Here is a 21,486-nt window from a genome sequence, read left to right as displayed (position 1 = left end):
TTGAACAGTAGAGGAAGGTTTCAGCAGATTTTCTCCCCAAATTTTGTTAGTTCACCATTATGTTGCTAAAATATTGTTCCCACAAATAAAACAATGTAAAGATATGATCACTACAGAAGTCACTATGGTTCCTGCTCCAATTAATTTCAAATATAATGTTTTCATCAATTTAGTCTTATTTTATTCACTTTTGGAAGCATTCACATAATTAGTATGTACTTATGCCATGCATGAATTCAATAAAGTTTGTAGGTATTTTCTTCTATTACAATTATTGTCTTGACAAATAACAACACTAGAATATAAAATTGATTGAATTTGTAAGAAAAGAGTAATTTGTCAGTCAAATAGTCAATATACATTGACTAAGAGCTATATCAAAATCATTGCAAATTGCTGGGGATAAAAAGAAAGGGAAAAGACAGTGCCTATTCTCAAAACAGCAGGTCTTATCATGGAAACAACAATAAAAATGATTATATAGACAAGGTATAGATAGGATAAATTGTATATGAGACGGAGGGTACTAGAATTAGTGAGACTTGGACCTGATCTCAGAGAGCCTGAGTTATCAACCTCTGACGAGGGCATTCAGACCTTTGCCTTAGATGGACTCTGAGTTACCAACCTGTGATAGATTTGTCAGTAAATATTTATTAATTATTAATTATGTGTTAAATATGTAGTTCTATGTTTAAGGAAATGTGTATATATGACATAACAGATATATCAGATGTATATACTATGGATATACTTATATGGAAGCATATGTAAATATATAAGTATATACTGATATGTGATATGTCTGTACATGAGATAGAGATAAGAATAGTCTTTTTAAAGTTTCTAAATGTCTGGACAGTCAGGCTGACAGAAAGCAAAAAGCAACTGCTCCAGATGTCCAAAGTTACTTATATAAATGTAGAACACAAAATCCTTCCTGTTGGGGCCTTGAATTGGGAATAATATCATCTTTGAGTATCAGTGCATCTCTGTATGGGATGAGAATGATTAATCAGCAAAAGAAATTATCTAAAATGGCAGGTAAATGCATTGATTCCAAATACTTCAGGCAACTTCTCTAATTACAAAAGGTAATTTGTAAAGATTCTCAGTGGTTTTTTTTCCAGTTATGCAATAAATTTTAGAATTGGGGACAGCTGGGATGGTTTTAAGAATAAAAATAGATAGTTTCTAAAAATAGGTAAATATTACAGACCCCCCAGGAAGAAAAGTTTATCAGTGTTATTATTCTGTCAGTGCAAAAGGCATTTTGGAAGTTGTATGGTAAAGTCTATGGAGGGGAAGTTCAATGTGTCAGTAAAATTTCCACCCTTATCATCCATCATCTTGAATGTCCTTCTTTTGTCAGTCTTATCTTTATCCATCTCAATCTTATACAAAATCTAGTGAACAAAAGAGTTGAACTGACTACAAAAGATTGTCATTGAAATGTATACTAGCTGTCACTTAGAGAATAGGAACCCATTTCATAGAAGGTTAGATGGAATGACCTTTCCATAATCCATCTAATTTGCATTTCCAAACAATAATCATTCTCTGGTGTTATGAGGCTTTCTGAGATAGATCCATGTTGACAGTAATGATGGGGAGAATAACTTGCAGACACATGTGTGGAACTTTAATATATTTTTGCCTGCATAATCTCATTTGATCCTCACAGTCACACTGTGAGTCAGTTGATAAAATTATCTTCTTTTTAAAAGTTATCAAACAGATCCAAAAGGGTTAGTGCCTTGTTTAAAACATGTAAACAATTTACAACATTCAAGCAATGAGAGTTATTTAAATATATTATCCTAATTAAATGTAGGAATGGAGGGAGACTATATTAAGGAATTTTTATCAAAGGGGACATTTCTTTAGGCAAAATGCTTAGACACCTTTCTTACCTAATATTTTATTTCTGTCCCAATCCTTACAATTGTCGTAGAATTGGTTAGAGTCCTTTAAGCTGGTATTCCAGAATGTACTAGCCACTCCTAATTCTGAAACTAGGATCTTTGGGCATATTTCAGATTATGAGACAGAATTGAGCTAATACAGGATCTTTATTGAGTCCACTTCCTACACAAATAAACTTAGAATATTTCTAATGCTTTTCATTTCTCAGAAATGAAATGCTAGGCCTTATAGCTGTCACTCCACTACCTGAAGTTACAATTAATTTTATTGAACCTCTGTGAGAATGACACAATTTTGTCAATTTCCTTAAATGGTGACAAAGTTCTATGTTTGATTCCATGACATATGAAGGTTACTGCAAAACACATTAGCCATAAATAGTTTGATATGTATTATTGAAGAAAGATAGAAATGGAAAATAGTCATGAAATATATCTAAATTTTGCCCAGAGAAACCAAAGAAATCTGTCTCTGGTGCAGATAATAAGGAGACATGCTGGGAAGTATGGAGATCTTTGCTGAATTCCTCAACTTCATACATAAAGTCAGGAAATATTCATAAATATCATACACACAGAAACTCCTATGAGTGATGCACCTAGATTCAAAATGCTTATCTCCTTTCCTTCTCAGACTGATTTCCCTGGATGGAAGAAATGGATAAGTGGAATGAAACTAAATGGACTCGAGTAACTGAATTCATTCTCAGGGGCATCACAGATCTTCCTGAACTGCAGATTCCCCTCTTTATTTTGTTCCTCATCATCTACACAGTCACAGCTCTGGGTAATCTGGGCCTGATTATCTTGACCAAGATTGATTCTCATCTGAAAACTCCTATGTACTTTTTCCTCAGGAATCTGGCATTTATTGATCTTGGGTATTCCACTGCTATTGGACCAAAAATGTTGGGTAATTTTGTAATGGAGAGAAACACGATCTCCTATGCTGGATGTGCAACCCAGCTAGTTGTCTTTATAACATTAATTATAAGTGAACTTTTTATGCTTTCCGTGATGGCTTATGACCGCTATGTAGCCATCTGTAACCCTCTGCTCTATATGGTCATCATGTCGGACAGATTGTGCTGTCTTTTGGTGGCCATCCCATATCTCTACAGTACTTCTGTAGCACTGGTGATCACAATTAAGATTTTTAATTCATCTTCTTGGAAATCTAATGTCATTAGTCATTTTTATTGTGATTGTCTTCCCCTATTAAGTATTTTATGGAATGATGCAAAAGATGGGGAATTAATAATTCTGAGCCTTTCTGCTTTTAATTTAAACTCCTCACTGCTAGCTATTCTTCTTTCATATGCTCTTATTCTTGTGGCCATTCTCAGGATGAACTCTGCTGAAGGCAGACACAAAGCTTTCTCCACCTGTGGCTCCCATCTCACAGTGGTGGTTGTATTCTATTCAACACTAACTTTTATGTACTTGCAGCCCAAGTCTAGTCACTCTTTTGACACAGATAAAATGGCTTCTGTCTTTTATACCCTGGTCATTCCCATGCTCAACCCATTGATCTATAGCTTGAGAAATAAGGAGGTAAAGGGGGCCTTGAAAAAAGCTCTAGAAAACCGATTCAAATGTGTTCTTTAATATATCATGTAGATTAAGATCATATTTGGTTATTAGAAGTAAACAAGTCTCCCTCTAGTATGTTCAGCCAACTATGTCCCAAGACTCTGCTTTGCAAAATGCAAACCTTTTTCTTCCATATTTTCTCGATTTTTTTTCAGAAATTTGCATATTAATATCTGTGATGTTGATGTTAAGGCAAAATCTCTCAAAAATGGAGAGTACTATTGAGAATATGGAAACAAAATTGTTTATAATTAAAATCCCTATGAATGGCATTAATTATAACCTTACATTTTTATTAGTGTTCTCTACAAAGACCAGAAGTTCTTGATGATGTCCACTTTACTTTGGAATAGCTTTAATTGTTGGGGAGTTGTAGTTTATCATTGTTATTTATTTGTTCCTTTACTACAACCTAAACATTTCTTTTTCAATTTTCTCCACTTATTCTAATTTCTGTCCTCTGTTGTGAATCAGAGCAAAAATTTCCTGTTCAATGGTAGTCTTGTATATAAATGAAAACCACTTTTGTCTCACATACACAAATTCACATTTCTCTTCTCTTGACTAAAAACCTCAAGTATTTACATCAATTTTCATAAAATACTTTCACAAATTTAGATTATGGTAAAGAAAAAATTCCTATTGTATTTATGTCAAACTTAAAAAATCCTGCCTACAGAGGTGAAAATTTTACCTGTTCGAAAAGCTTGAAGAAAAGATTTTATGATGATTATTAATTATACTCTTGATGGGATCTTGTTCATGAAAAAAGTTTATCTTTATTTTTACTTGATATAATTTGAAATAAAATTTAGAATGTACCAAGTTATGTTTTATTGAACAATGGATTTAAAAATCATTATTTTGGAGATCTCAATTTTATTTTCTTCACTTATACCTCCTTTCCTTCAGTAGAAATATATATTCTACTCTAAAACTGTAACTGGCGAATGTCAGATGCCACTCATTTGTCAGTGTTTAACTCTTTTAGAAATCCATTCCTACCCTCTGAAAGTTGATGGGGAAGTGATATGATGAGAAGTAATTGAAGTGCTAATGGACTGAAACAAAAAGTAAGGTAACTCATGTAAGATGGATTGGTGAGTAAACATAAAGTGCTAAGAAGAAATCAGCTGTGGATTATGCTTCTTATGTCATTGTTATTTTTAACCACTGTGTTCCTCAACTCCACTGGCACATGTTATACCCACTTTTGTCAACACCTCATTTTCCTTGTTTCTTATTAGAAAAATAATTATTTCTGCTAACTTGTAGATCATGATTTCTAATGTTTGGAAAAGATGACTTCTATCATGAAATGTGTGACTTCTATCCTGCTTTTGTTTCTGTCTACAAACTTTATTTAATAAGTCTCTCATCAACAGTTTTGATCCCCAGCAACAGCTGCATAGGGCACATTAATGACTTTCACATTGGAAACTATCTTGTTTTATTCATATTTGTAGATTCAGTTCACTAAACAGAAAAATAAAATCAATATAAACAGAAGGGTTATACTTTCCTTTCCTATATTACCTCATCTTCATAAGAATTTGGATTGTAAACCTTAAAATTTCTTAGACTTATAAATGTTGGAAATTTCACCATTGGGAAATTTCATACTTGAAAAATTTCCTATTGAGCGTGGGAACTCTATTGGAATGTGAACCCCATTGGCACGGGAGGTTCCTCTTCCTCCCTTCTTAAGATTACTTTAGGACAGAAACCTTTTGCTGAACAATGGAAAGGGCTTTGTCCTATGCTTAAGCATAGAACAGGAATTTCTTTGAGTCATGATTGATTTTAGAATTGATACAATGGAGATACTTGGAATGACAGAACCAGGTCTTGGAAATTGCAATCTCCACCTTACTCAGTCCTAACAGGATTGAGGAAGGGCTGCAGCACAGATCAAAATTTAATTATTCCAATCTCAATCCCTACTCAGGGTAACAGGATTTAGGAAGGGCTGTAGCAAAAGATCAAGATTTAATTATTTGAGAATATGACCTTCAACAGACATGTGCAAAGCCACAGACCTCTGGGCGGTCCTGGGTTAAGGTAGAGCCACCATTGGCACAGGGAAGACATGGACAGTGATTGGTAGATGTGAGAACTGAGGGGAGGGAACTTGGAGGGTTTCCTTAAAGATAGGGGGGTCTGAGGACTGAGGGTTGTTGGTTGGAGAGGGTTTGGCTCTGAGAGGTTGTGCTGGCTCTGAAGGAAGCTGCTCTGAAGGAAACTGGAGGTGGAGGCCCCTGAGACTGTTTCTCCATTTTGGTCACATGAGTGATAGGGACTGATCTCTTTTCTTTGCCTCAGCTATCTAAGGGCTTGGGCCTTTTGGCCCAGCCTAAACAGAATGGGTATTTAAGCCCTATTCCCTTCTCTCCCCTTTCTCTCTCCCTCTCTCTCTCTATCTCTAATTCCTTTTTCCTCCTGTTTGTAATTAAACTCTATAAAAGGTTGACGGCTGACTTGAGTTTTCATTTAGAAATTACATAGCTGAATTCCTTGGTGACCTTAAATTAATATATATCAGTCTTTTAAAGTGATTTCCTTGTCACATTGTGGCGACCACGAAGGGAAAAGGCTAGTTTGAATTCACTAATTCATATTTGCTCCTTCCTGTCTGCCAATATCTACCTCATTTATTTCATTGATGCTCACTTCTATATCAAAATGAAAGTATTTTTCTTACTATGATTTTAAAGCTTTTAGCCAAAGGTGACTATAGCACTTCTCATAAAATTCTAGGAGAAAATGAGATTTTTCTTTTTAAAAATGCTAAATTATGGAACCCCCATTAAAAGTCTTTCTCAACGATCCCTTTTCAAGTTTAACACATGTTTTTTTCTCCCTCTAGTTGTTCCTTAATATACCTCAAGATCTAAAATGATTTGAGAGAGAACTGAAGAGATGAGGTGTTTTCCTGTCCTAATCTTTGGGGGATTACATTATATAGAGTTTCAGACAAAGGTATAAGAATACTTGCCTGATCAGAGAGTATGAAATCCTCAAGAGAAGGATAGTTTGAAATGTATATCAGCAGGTGAGTCATTCTATTTGGGGGAACCAAAAGAAAATAGACTTTATATAAATTGAGTATAAAGAGCAGCTAAGCAATAGAGATTTAGATCTCACTAAAACTACTAATGCACATGTCATAAGCAATCATTTCCTGTCACAATTCTCCCTAAAAATAATATACTGTTTTTACTAGCTTCACCCAGACTTGTCTCTTATGAATGTAGAACATTTCAAATGTATAGCTGTAACTATTTATATATTTTTGAAGTATGTGAAAAAAAGGAAAATGAAAAAGTTGAAAAAGGGAAATTTTAGAAAAAAAATAAATGAGACAGGGATATAGAAACATATTTCCTGGCTCCTATTTTGATATCTACTGCTTGAGAGTTTATAGATACCTTACAAGAAATCCCTGGTACTCTAACTCGAAGAACTAATAACACCCCAATCCTAGAGGAACAAAATGTTGTTTTGTTTTTTTCTACAAAAGGTCATATAGCAATGGAGTGAAAGAAAAAGAATCTGTAGTTTAGAAATAGAATATATTATAATCATTGAGGCTCTCTCAGAGTTGGTATTTATCCTATGAACATAGAGGTCCTCAGGGGAAATGCAGTCATTGCTAAGGTTTACTGATTTATCATGGTGTGAGAAGAAAAGACTTTGATATCTGAATTTAATGATTTTTCTTTACAGAACAATGATGTTTTAATTTCACTCATAGCACTCTATTTTCTTTTCCCTAGCAAAGAATCTCATGTAATTCTTAATGTTGGTGACATTTACCATGATATTTTATTGGAAACTGGGACTTCCAGGTGTGTCTTAGGGAGCAAACCTGATTATGAATGTACCTTCATCTGGTCTTTAATAATACTTGGAGTGTCAGGAGAACCTCAGAATGTCTATGAGATTTCTCTTTACCTCATGTCCTTTGGGCCTTTGATAGTAGAACACTTATTCTTCCTAAAGCCTGAATCTTCTATGAATCCCTTAAGAAGAGATCTCTTGTGTAGACCAAGAGCCATAATATCTTGTTCTCATGATGCCTCCTTGTCTCTACAATTGCCTCTACAATAGAGAATATTTTTCACTCTCAGTTCCTAAAGCTTATTCCTGAACCCCACCCTCCACAGTTGATAGAATCATTAAAAAGGAAATAATTGCTCCATATCAATCTTGATATAATACACCCATTCATCCCGTAAAAAAGCCAGTTCCAAATAGGAAGTGTGTTTATCATTTTGTGTAGAATTTTTGTGCAATTAATTCAAATGAAACACCTAGGCATCACTTGTTGCCAAACCCTGCAATTAACATCTCCTCAGTCCCTAGTGAGGCTACACATTTTATAGCCATGAATCTCTTCTCTGCTTTCTTTTCTATCCCTGTCCATATAAATTCTAAGAAAATATTTTCTTTCACCTAGAAAGGTGTTCAAAGTGGGCATGGACTAATCTGACTCAGGGGCATATACAGAGCTCAACTTTATTCTCTTCACCTCTACAGTGGGACTTAGCTATAATCTTAAAAGTGCAATTTTAGCTCAATAGGTAGATAGTCTGCTTTTCATAGCAGAGACATTCCAAGAAGACAGTATATATTCTCTTACAGCACCACCAGAAATGCCATTAGTCTCTATCCAAAGGTATAGTGGTGCCATCTACAGGGAAAATATTTTGGTTTTATTTTAGCTTCTGTAACCTGCTCCATTTCTGACAAATTCATGTTGTTCAGCAATTGTCTGTTTCCTTCTCAAAGAACCAGGTTAGCAAAATTCTGGGAGTCACTGGAGCTACTGGATTCTATAGACAATGGATCTTTGACTATAGGGAGAAAATATGTTCCTTGTAGATATGACTAATATTTTAGCCTCTGAACCTCTTAACATGTGTCAGCTCTCACAAAACTGAAACATGGCATTCTTTCTTTTCCTGCTCTAGAAATTTCAAATTTCAGAGTTATTCACAATGTATGTTCATATACATAGGAGGGTGGCTTCTGGAGGCCTTTGGGACCCACACACAATCCCCTGTAACCTACTATTCTGTACAGCTAAAAAGTGTGGATGCTGGAGTACCACACTGCCTGTGTCAGCCAGAACACCCTTAGAAGAGAAGGCATATGATATACATTTGGATTCTTTAACTGTACACTGTCCCCCATGTGGTTAAGGTATTTCTATTCCAACACAGGTCACAGGCTTTTGCAGGTCAAAGATTTGCCAGATATGAAGGTAACATTTTTTAGGAAATAATAGCACTACCTTTAACTATTTTTCAGTTCTTAATTCTGCAACATCAGTTTCTGATTACTGATTCACAAGAGAATAACTATATGACTTTATATCTATAGTGTACATGAGTGAAAAGTTCCATGGTGTTCTCTCTTGTTTCCTTTTAGAATACTCTGTTTTCATTTTCTACAATTAAGGCTCTTCTTGTATGAGAGAAAGCACACAGACACATTAATGTTGCTATGGTTTCAGACCATGACATCATCTGAGTGAGTTCATTAATCTTCAACTTTTAATGTCCAGGAGGCTGAAATGATGACACTAAAAAAAAAAGCATAAAACCTAGCTAAAGGATAAAAAGGAACAACTTACAAAGAGTCAAGGTTTACTTTGGGAGTCTGTCACATTGTTCAGATGTTCTGGATGCAGGAGAGTTTCCATGCTTCTGTTGGCATGACATTGAAATCAGAGAGATTATTAAAGAACTTCTAACTGCTCTTAAAAACCCTTTAGACTTGGTTATGATTAATTGATCTGCTCATACAGGTGGAACTGATCCTCTATATAGGAGAAATCAGTGGACAGGTACTGCAGCCAATCTTGTGCAAGTCAGCGAGGTAATTTTTATTCAAACATCTAATGATGAACTAGATTTTACTGTCTCCTGTGATGAAAAGGAATTTTAAAAGGGGAAGCAGATGTTTTAAGCAAAACAAATTAATGAGGTTTACATGTATTCAGAATGAAAAACCCTACTTCCCTGGAATTTCTACAACCAGATTTACCTAACTTCACAGGAATGGTCACTTTGGTCCTCAGCAAATTTTAGATTCTATTACAAGAGTTTGGATAGCCCCAGTCATTATCAAAATAGCCAATCATGTGTGTGCATCTTATCTTACCTGCCAAGCCTGTAATCATCATGCTTTCTTTGTCAAAGGTGAGCAGCCCCTGGATTATATGCCATTTGAACATTAACAAAATGATTTCATCAATATGCTTAATTTTGGAAATAATAAAATTTGTATTTTTATACTAGATTGACTTACTAGATGGATAGAAGCTTTCCCTGGTACTTGTGCCACTGAAGCTTTTGTTGATAAAATGCTATAGTGATAGAGATTGTTCCCAATTTTCCCACCAACACAGTGAATCAGATAAGAATATTTTTATTACAGATTCTTTTTTATTAAACATTTTTACTCTTTGGAATTTTTTCCAAATTCCATACAACCTGCAATCCTGAGAGTTAAAACAAGTGGAAGACATGAATAAAGAACTTAAACACATAATTGGCAAAAGTATTCACTGACATTTTTAAGTTTCCTGAAATTATCCCCTCAGTCTTATTCTGTCTTTGCATCCAAATCAGGGAGAAATATACACATTTATATATTTAAAATGCTTCTTAAACATCCCACTGCTCTGGCCTTTTGGCTTATACATACATCATTTTATCAAAATTTGCACTATTACATGAAAGAGTTGTTAGAGACAAAACAAAGAATTATACAATATTCACAAGAGATAGAAAAGCGTGATATAGAGCAATACAGGAAAAGTGTGCCATAATCTCTGAGTTTTGCAGAGAGAATACGTGATCTAGAAGCACTGATTGATTATAGAGCAAGGAAAAGGAAATGACATTCAATTATTCTGTCCCTCATCTTATTCAAATTCTAATCTATCTTTCTTCACTGGGTGGTGGTGGTTTTCTTATAATTGTTTTAATAAATAATCTAAACACTTTGTACTCAGACTGGACCAGTGGCTTTATGTCTGCTCACAGTGATATACATCATTAATTCAAAGAGTTACCTCTGTTGTTTCCTACATACAAGAATTAGAGTCTTGATTATGTAAACTTGACAAATCTGGTGCAGGACTACAGGTGACAGGATCCTTGGACTTCTCATTTCATGATCAATACCCAGGAGACAAGTTATATTTAAAGAACTTTTGGTGAACTAGGGGGACCCCACTTGCCTGGGAAGGCCTCTTCCAAGTGTTCATGACAACTGCCATCCAAGTTGGGGAAAAGGATTCTTTGAATTCATTGCTTTCATGTACAATCAGGATAATATATTGTCTTTGGATAACATATCTTGTCATAATAAATTCTATGCCCAGATTTCACTGAGAGAAAAACTTAAGTTTATGTGTACTTATAATAATAATGATACTACAGATCTAGTAGATTTAACATTTAATCTATATCTTTAAAATACAATGGTTTAACTGTTACTTTGTCTAAAGGACTTGGGAAATTATTTTTCTAAATAATTTGTTTAATGTTAATTTAAAATATGATTCTTGATTTGAGTTTATGGCTTTTTATCTGGTATTTGGTACTGAAAGATCAGTTGATAATGACTAAAAACCCTGATAATTTTGCATACCCCCAAACTTAGATGATTGAATACTTCCATATGTGATTATCTCTTATGGGACTGTAACTGATGTTCTTTGAGTCTGATTTCAGATATAATAACAAGAGACTGCTATAAATTGATGATTACAAATGCCATCATCCCCTGGGGTATGAAATATATAAGTGCCAAGGTGGCAAGAACTCTCTTAGAGAAAATCAGTAGAGTGATTTTAGCAAATTCTAAGATGGGCTTTTTATAACTTAATTTTCCAGGTAGGACATCTCCTCTGGAAGGGGAATTTTGTCACCTACTTCTGTCTCCAGCTTGCTATTCCTATGACTTTCAAATGGAGTTGACATCAAATTAGGTATTAGACTAGTGGATCAGGTTCCCTTTTTCATATTCCTGTCCATCTTTTTCTTTGTGATGTCAACTTTATATAGTTATGGAATATTATAGGTAATTTCAATATGGTTCCTTGCTTATAGGATATAAGCCACTTACACGAGAAAGTGAATAAGTACAAATGACTTGCTATAATTTTTATATATTCTTATTTTATTTTGATGATTTATTTAATTCATTGTTAAATATTTCACCCAATCATATGTAGATCTTGTGCCAAATCTACTGTAAAATATTTTATGCTTTTTGAGAACATTCTTCTATGTTACCCTCAAATGTAAATATATGGGTCCCTGTTTATAACAAATGTTGTTAGCTATTGAATTAGGTGCTCAGCAGTATCTTACCCTTCTGAAGATGAAATGAGATGCTATCTTAAAGGTTATATTCTCATAATTTTTTTGTAATAAGATCTATTTTTAAAATAAATTTTAGAGAAAGAAGTGACCTGGGACAGAAGAAAGCAGATCTAACAGAGAAACTACTCTAAAGATTAGTATGATTCCAAAGGTCCTAAAAACATGACAATATTAGAAGCTGTACAATGGGAACAAAAATAATACATACTGAAACCCTGTGCAAGGCCCTGGATATAATAATCTGAACCATGGATGTTGAATCACACATCTCTTTCCCATGCACTATTTTGTTTTCAATGTAAATTTTTGCCAAATGGACAATGCCCACTAATGGGTCCCTGTCAATGCATATGCCACTCACTTTTACATTTATTTCTTAAGTTTAATTATTTTTTAAACAATTACATGTAATAAATTCCACATAAGTTTTCTTAAGTTATTTGATACAAATTGTCTTTCTCCCTTAATTCCCTCAAATGTCTCAGAGCTGGAAAGCAATTTGATCTGGGTTTTACCAAAATCATCATATAAATTATTTTTAATATCATATTAATGAGCAACAAGTACAGTTAGATCCTCTGTGAAATATATATTTGGAATATTATCTTAGAGAAGCAATCCTGAAATAGATAGATTAATTTTGAATTGGTTTGGTTTTGTAAAATTTTATCTTTAGATCACTAAGTAACCCTTTTTGATTAGAGAGTTATAGTCTCTCCCTCCAGGCTGTGAATCTGGCTTGGGTTCTCCTATTTTTGTTTTTTAATAGATATAGATAAAGATATGGGCATAGATATGTATATTTAGGATAATTGGTTCAAGGGTGTCTTACTAAGCTAGTTTTGGTTACTGGCAAGGTGTACAAAAAGAACTCTCTTTGATGTTAGTCAGCTCCAGATGCCAGGTTGGAAACTATGGTGGTTCAACCACATAACAAAGAGGAATATGTATGCTGGTACCCTTTAGAGACCTGTGTCTTTCTGTGATGAAGTGGTGAAGGAATGATTGAGGTCTTTTAGGCTATGTTCATTCTCACTATTTTCCATGAGAGATGTCCTAGGTTAGGATTGGATAATGATGTCACAAGGGGTATATAAGGCATTGGTTTTGCTTTTTCTGTCTTCTATTTCCCTCTCATCTCTAACTATTGTAGTTTCCTCTTAGAAGGTGAAATTTTGTATGCACCTGTAGATAGCAGATTTTAGAGATACAAGATGATTATGTTAAATGATTAGTTGGGGAGACTAGTATCTCAATCATCATCAGGGGGAGTGTGAAATTGATATTAACTCCACCATACTTATTCTTTAGAATTTTAGACACCAAGAATGTAGACACCCCACTTAAGGATTAAGTGTGTGGGAGGAAGGTCTATGACCCATGTGTGCTAGCAAATGACAAATCAGAAACAAGTGACAGCCTGCTGGGCAAGGCAAAGCCAAGATTAAGCCACCATTGGTACATGTAAGACACAGGAAGTGACACAACAAACTATCTTTAAATTTTGTAGTCACTTCCTGTGAGGAGGCTTCTCTTTGGAACTTGACAGTGGAAGATCTCAGGCTTGAGATCTCAGATTGATTCCCTTTGGACTGCCACATGGTAAGGGAAAATGCTGACTCCCTTTTCTAGGCTTTTTCTGGAGGCACCAGTCTCTGAAGAGGTCCATCGACTTGGGATTCCTTTTCCCTTTGCTTTCTGGAGGCACTAACTTCTGGATAGGCTCCTCATCTTGGAGGAGTCCTCCATGCTAGAAGCCATGTTAAATTTATTCCTCTGCCCCCATCCCCCTTGCTGGGGCCTCTGAAGTCCTCCCTGGTTCCAACCAGGTTGGAGAAGCTATCTCTCTTTCTTTCTCTCTCCAATTTCCTTAATTTCTTCTCTCTATTTGTAAATAAAATACCATAAAAGCCATTCTGATATCAGTAATTCATTGCAATTTAGTAATTAAATCTCTGTAAACTAACTCTCAAATATTCAGTCCAACCATGACTTTTACCTTTTACAATGTGCCCAAGAAATTTGTGCTCTTTTGCCCCTCACTTCTGGACACATTCTCACTCTTTCTTGGCTAGCCTAGCTGCATAGCTGCTCACTCTTATATCTCTCTCTTTGGCACAGATTTCTTGAGCAGTTGTACATATTCCTTTGGTTTCTTCTAGGACTATGGAGGAAGTGCTCTGGCTAGTTAGATTTTTCTTGAGTGGCCAATAACAAATATTTTGAAATTATATACATTATATATATATATGTATATATATACATACATATATATATATAACCACTGGAGAATTCGATTCATTACAAAAGTTTGAGAAAATTAATAGTTTCACACAGAAATATTGATAATATATAATACAAATCAACATTAATTTTCTTCAATCCACTGTGAGGAGTAGAATGTAAGGGGTTAATATAAAAATTTGCACTGGATTACTTAAGAATAAATTCACCAGGAATATAGTTAAATTTCCAAAGAGATTTATTTTAACTCTTTAGTTATAAAATATAGAAAGTGTGAAAGTAAGAAAATTAGAGAGAGCATGGCATAAGCTATCTGGCCTACACACTAAGTATTTTTCTCTCTAAGGAGGGAAGGGGGTTAATATTTAAAGGGTTGGACTTGGTTATTTAAGAGTTTGGTCACCAGGAATTTAATTAATTCCAAAGATAATTTATTTATTATTTCATTATAAAACGTAGAAAGAGTAAAGCAAGAAATCAGATAAAGGATATGGTAAGGAATCTAATCTAAACACTAAATAATTTGTCTCTAGTAACACCCCTTTCCCCCAGGCAGGGAGAATTAGTTTCAGCCAACCTAGGATAAGCCGAGGACCCAGGAAGTATCTCTCAAAAGTAGGTCTCTCCTGAGGATAGTTTTTCAGAAAATCCAGCAGTTAACAGTCAGCTTTTCTCTCACCATGTGTAAGTTCACTCAGCAGATTCTTTTTCCCTTCCTTACCAGACTCAACTCGAAAGCATGAAAAATTGAATTCTCACAGGAAGTAACAGCTCCATTTAAAGATGTTTTCTCTTGTGTCACTTCCTGTGCCTTCCCCTAATTCTGCATTTACCAATCACAGTTGACCCTCTGTTCTAGGCAGGGCTAATTAACCCTTAGTCAGAGGTGCATCAGCCTTGAGCTGGGGCCTCTCTTAAAAGGGTAGGTCTCACCTGAGGTTATTCCCTTTAGAAAATCAAGGAAAGGAGTCAACCTTTTTCACTCACCCACATGGTACTTTGAAGGAAAGCAGAACAAGGTAAAATGTCTTCACAGGAAGTTCTTGGCATTTTAAAGACCACTCTTTTTTATCACTTCCTGTGACTTCCTTCCATTTTATATGTACCAATTACAGCTAAAGTTTTGTTTAGGACTGCCCAGGGAGAAATCAAAAAATTCTGATTTGTCACCCACTATCACATACGTGTGTCACATACCTGCCCTCACTCAAGTATAAATGGGGTGTATATGCTTCTGGTGATTAAATCTAAAAATGATCAGGGGAGAGTTAATTTAATCTTTACACCACACTATATTTCTGCAATACATAATCTCTTTTTCTTTGTCATATTTTTTTTAAACATTATTTTATTTGGTCGTTTTCATACATTATTCACTGGAAACAAAGATCATTTTCTTTTCCTCCCATACCCCCCCCCCCCCCCCCGCCTTTCCCTCTCCCATAGCCGACGCATGATTCCACTGGTTATCACATGTGTTCTTGACTCGAACCCATTTCCCTGTTGTTGGAATTTGCATTAGAGTGTTCATTTAGAGTCTCTCCTCAGTCTTATCCCCTCCAACCCTGTAGTCAAGCAGTTGCTTTTCATCGGTGTTTTTACTCCCACAGTTTATCCTCTGCTTGTGGGTAGTATTTTTTTTAGATCCCTGCAGATTGTTCAGGGAAATTGCATTGATACTAATGGAGAAATCCATCACCTTCGATTGTACCACAATGTATCAGTCTCTGTGTATAATGTTTTCCTGGTTCTGCTCCTTTCGCTCTGCATCACTTCCTGGAGGTTGTTCCAGTCTCCATGGAACTTCTCCACTTTATTATTCCTTTGAGCACAATACTATTCCATCACCAACATATACCACAATTTGTTCAGCCATTCCCCAATTGAAGGGCATCCCCTCGTTTTCCAATTTTTGGCCACCACAAAGAGCGCAGCTATGAATATTCTTGTACAAGTCTTTTTGTCTCTTTGGGGTACAAGCCCAGCAGTGCTATGGCTGGATCAAAGGGTAGACATTCTTTTATCGCCCTTTGGGCATAGTTCCAAATTGCCCTCCAGAATGGTTGGATCAATTCACAACTCCACCAGCAATGAATAAATGTCCCCACGTTGCCACATCCCCTCCAGCATTCGTTACTTTCCTTTTCTGTCATGTTGGCCAATCTGCTAGGTGTGAGGTGATACCTCAGAGTTGTTTTGATTTGCATCTCTCTGATTATAAGAGATGTAGAGCACTTTTTCATGTGCTTATTAATAGTTTTGATTTCTTTGGCTGAGAACTGCCTGTTCATGTCCCTTGCCCATTTGTCAATTGGAGAATGGCTTGATTTTTTGTACAATTGATTTAGTTCTTTATAAATTTGAGTAATTAAACCTTTGTCAGAGGTTTTTATGAAGATTGTTTCCCAATTTGTTGCTACCCTTCTGATTTTGGTTACATTGGTTTTGTTTGTAAAAAGACTTTTTAATTTGATGTAATCCAGATTATTTATTTTGCATTTTGTAACTCTTTCTAATTCTTGCTTTGTTTTGAAGTATTTCCCTTCCCAAAGGTCTGACATGTATACTATTCTGTGTTCGCCTAATTTTCTAATAGTTTCCTTCTTTATATTCAAGTCATTCACCCATTTTGAATTAATCTTGGTGTAGGGTGTGAGGTGTTGATCTAAGCCTAATCTTTCCAACACTGTCTTCCAATTTTCCCAGCAGTTTTTATGAAATAGTGGATTTTTGTCCCAAAAGCTGGGATCTTTGGGTTTGTCATATACTGTCTTGCTGAGATTACTTGCCCCCAGTCTATTCCACTGATCCTCCTTTCTGTCTCTTAGCCAGTACCAAATTGTTTTGATGACCTCTGCTTTGTAATATAGTCTGAGATCTGGGACTGCAAGACCCCCTTCCTTTGTATTTTTTTTTTTCATTATTTCCCTGGATATCCTTAATCTTTTGTTCTTCCAAATGAACTTTGTTATGTTTTTTTCTAAATCAGTAAAAAACATTTTTGGAAGTTCCATCGGTATGGCACTAAATAGATAGATGACTTTGGGTAGGATGGTCATTTTTATTATATTGGCTCGTCCTACACATGGGCAGTTAATGTTCTTCCAATTGTTCAAGTCTATTTTTAGTTGTGTGGAAAGTGTTTTGTAGTTGTGTTCATGTAGATCCTGTGTTTGTCTCGGGAGATAGATTCCTAAGTATTTTATTTTGTCTAGGGTAATTTTGAATGGGATTTCTCTTTCTAGTTCTTGCTGCTGAGCTGTGTTGGAATTATATAGAAATGCTGATGACATATGTGGGATTATTTTGTATCCTGCAACTTTGCTAAAGTTGTTGATTATTTCGATTAGCTTTTTGGTTGAATCTCTAGGATTCTTTAAGTAGACCATCATGTCATCTGCAAAGAGCGATAATTTGGTCTCCTCCTTGCCTATTTTAATGCCTTCAATTTCTTTTTCTTCTCTAATTGCTACTGCTAGTGTTTCTAATACAATGTCAAATAATAGAGGTGATAATGGGCATCCTTGTTTCACTCCTGATCTTAATGGGAATGGATTTAATTTATCCCCATTGCAGATGATATTAGCTGATGGTTTTAGATATATACTGTTTATTGTTTTTAGGAATGACCCTTCTATTCCTATGCTTTCTAGTGTTTTTAGTAGGAATGGTTGTTGTATTTTATCAAAGGCTTTTTCTGCATCTATTGAGATAATCATGTGGTTCTTGTTGGTTTGCTTGTTGATGTGGTCAATTATGTGGATAGCTTTCCTAATGTTGAACCAGCCCTGCATCCCTGGTATAAATCCTATTGATCATGGTGGATGACCCTTCTAATCACTTGCTGGAGTCTTTTTGCTAGTATCCTATTTAAGATTTTTGCATCTATATTCATTAGGGAGATTGGCCTATAATTTTCTTTCTCTGTTTTTGGCCTGCCTGGTTTTGGAATCAGTACCATGCTTGTGTCATAAAAGGAGTTTGGTAGAACTCCCTCTTTGCTTATTATGTCAAATAGTTTGTATAGTATTGGGATTAACTGTTCTCTGAATGTTTGATAGAATTCACTGGTGAATCCATCAGGCCCTGGGGATTTTTTCTTAGGAAGTTCTTTGATGGCCTGTTGGATTTCTTTTTCTGATATGGGATTATTTAAGAAAACTATTTCTTCTTCTGTTAGTCTAGGCAATTTATATTTTTGTAAATATTCATCCATATCACCTAGGTTGGTATATTTGTTGCCATATAGTTGGGCAAAGTAGTTTTTAATGATTGCATTAATTTCCTCTTCATTGGAGGTGAGATCCCCCTTTTCATCCTTGATGCTGTTAATTTGCCTTTCTTCTTTCCTTTTTTAAATTAGATTAACCAGTACTTTGTCTATTTTGTCTGTTTTTTCAAAGTACCAGCTTCTAGTCTTGTTTATTAGCTTAATAGTTCTGTCACTTTCTATTTTATTAATTTCTCCCTTAATTTTTAGGATATCTAGTATGGTTTTCTTCTGGGGGTTTTTAATTTGTTCATTCTCAAGTTTTTTTGATTTGCATTTCCAATTCCTTGGTCACTGTCCTCCCTAATTTGTTAATATATGCACTCAGGGATATGAATTGTCCTCTAAGTACTGCCTTGGCTGCATCCCATAAGGTTTGAAAGGATATTTTGCCATTGTCATTTTCTTCAACAATATTGTTAATTGTTTCTATGATTTCTTCTCTAACTATCCAATTTTGGAGTATCATGTTATTTAATTTCCAATTAATTTTTGATTTGGGTCTCCATGTACCCTTGCTGATCAATATTTTAATTGCCTTGTGATCTGAAAAGGCTGCTGTTATTATTTCTGCTCTTCTGCATTTGAGTGCCATGTTTCTATGACCTAGTGTATGATCTATTTTTGTGAATGTGCCATGTGGTGCTGAAAAGAAGGTGTATTCTTTTTTGTCCCTATTTATTTTTCTCCATATGTCTATTAACTCTAATTTTTCTAAGATTTTATTCACCTCTTTTACCTCTTTCTTGTTTATTTTTTGGTTTGATTTATCTAAATTTGATAGTGGTTGGTTCAAGTCTCCCACTAATATGGTTTCACTGTCTATTTCCTCCTTCAATTCTCTTAGTTTCTCTATTAAAAATTTGGATGCTATACCATTTGGTGCATACATGTTGATTAGTTATATTTCCTCATTGTCTATACTCCCTTTTAGCAGAATATATTTACCTTCCCTATCCCTTTTGATCAGGTCTATTTGTGCTTTGGCTTTTCAGATATCATGATTGCAACTCCTGCCTTCTTTCTATCAGTTGAGGCCCAAAAGGTCTTACTCCAACCTTTAATTCTAACCTTGTGAGTGTCAACCCATCTCATATGTGTTTCTTGAAGACAACATATGGTAGGGTTTGGGGTTCTAATCCAATCTGCTATTCATCTACATTTTATGGGTGAGTTCATCCTATTCACGTTCAAAGTTATGATTGTCATTTGTGGACTCCCTGGCATTTTGATAGCCTTCCCTAATTCTAACCTTTTCTTCTTCGGCTCTTCCTTTTAGTCCAGTGATTTCATTTCCAAACATTATTCCAAACATTATTCATTGGAAACAAAAATCATTTTCTTTTCTTCCCCCCCCTCCCACCACCTCTCCCATAGCTGGCGCATGATTTCACTGTGTATCACATGTGTTCTTGACTTGAACCCATTTCGGTGTTGTTGGTATTTGCTCTAGAGTGTTCATTTAGAGTCTCTCCTCAGTCATGTAATCAACCTCTCAACCCCTGTAGTCAGGCGCTTGCTTTTCTTTGGTGTTTTTACTCTCACTGTTTATCCTCTTCTTGTGGATAGTATTTTTTAGATCCCTGCAGATTTTTCAGGGACATTGCACTGTCCCTAATGGGGAAGTCCATTACCTTCAATTGTACCACAGTGTATCAGTCTTGTGTATAATGATTTCCTGGTTCTGCTCCTTTCCCTCTGCATCACTTCCTGGAGGTTGTTCCAGACTCCATGGAATTTCTCCACTTTATTATTCCTTTTAGCACAATAGTATTCCATCACCAACATATACCACAATTTGTTCAGCCATTCCCCAATTGAAGGGCATCCCCTCGTTTTCCAATTTTTGGCCACCACAAAGAGCGCAGCTATGAATATTCTTGCACAAGTCTTTTTGTCCATTATCTCTTTGGGGTACAAGCCCAGCAGTGCTGTGGCTGGATCAAAGGGCAGAGAGTCTTTTATCGCCCTTTGGACATTGTTCCAAATTGCCCTCCAGAATGGTTGGATCATTTCACTACTCCACCAGCAATGAATTAATGACCCAATTTTGCCACATCCCCTCCAGCATTCACTGATTTCCTCTGCTGTCATGTTGGCCAATCTGCTAAGTGTGAGGTGATACCTCAGAGTTGTTTTGATTTGCATCTCTCTGATTTTTATACCTCATTTCTTAACATTTACTCCAATCCTGTGACACTGGTCTTCTGGTTGTTCCATGACAAAGATACACTATCTTTTATTTCCTGGTACTTTCTCTGATTCTTTCTCATGCCTTGAATGCTCTCCATCTCTACTCTAACTAGTTACCTCCATGAATCCTTTTAAGTTTAAAAAATAAATTTCCATCTTCTACAGGAAACTTTTCCAACTCAGTTTCAAAAATTTGCTTTTTAAATTATTTTCCTATTTATTGTTTTTGTAGATTACATTTATGTATTTTTTGCATGTTGTCTCCTCCATTAAATTGTAAAACTCCCTCAGAGCAGAGACTATTTGCTTTTAAAAAAAAAATCAAATAATTAGCATAGTGCCTAGCACATTGTAAGAACTTAACAAATGTTCATTGAATTTAAGTTAGCATAAACTTCGTGTTGCTGTTTCAACCATGCTCAGCTCTTTGTGATCCCAATTGGAGTTTCTGGGCAAAGATATTAGAGCTGTTGGCAATTTCCTTCTCTAGCTGATTTACAGATTTTACAGATGAATAACTGAGGCAAACAGAATGAAATGACTTGCCCAGGATAACACAGTCATTACATGTCTAAGGCCAAATTGGAACTCCAGAAATAGAGCATTGCTGAGTTCAGTCCATACTAAACTAAATAGATGCTCTTAAGCTTCATGGATAAGTCCATTAATATGCCTAAATAGGACAAGAATAGAAAATACCTAGACTGTCAATACCTGAAACTTCATAGTTTAACCAGGAAAGGATTCTGTCAGTGATAGGAAAAACCAAGAGGAGAAGATGTAATGAATATGGAGGTCCTCATTTTTTTTAATGTCACACTGAAAGGCTTCAGATAAACCCCAAATAAGTAACCTCCCC

The 21,486-nt window shown here is 35.4% G+C and overlaps 1 protein-coding gene across 1 annotated transcript; it reads left to right on the top strand.

The window, feature by feature from the left end:
- Nucleotides 1–2,564: 2,564 nt before the first annotated feature.
- On the top strand, nucleotides 2,565–3,533 carry LOC100023249 (olfactory receptor 8K3-like). The gene has a single exon (XM_001374813.3). The coding sequence runs from the start codon at nucleotides 2,574–2,576 to the stop codon at nucleotides 3,531–3,533; it is 960 nt and encodes a 319-aa protein (XP_001374850.3). The 5' UTR covers nucleotides 2,565–2,573.
- Nucleotides 3,534–21,486: the final 17,953 nt, after the last annotated feature.

The sequence above is a fragment of the Monodelphis domestica genome, chromosome 6 (genome assembly GCF_027887165.1).
Source record: "Monodelphis domestica isolate mMonDom1 chromosome 6, mMonDom1.pri, whole genome shotgun sequence".
NCBI classification, from domain to species: Eukaryota; Metazoa; Chordata; class Mammalia; order Didelphimorphia; family Didelphidae; genus Monodelphis; species Monodelphis domestica.
Note: the sequence above shows the minus strand (reverse complement) of the source record. Positions and strands in the feature narration are given on the sequence as shown.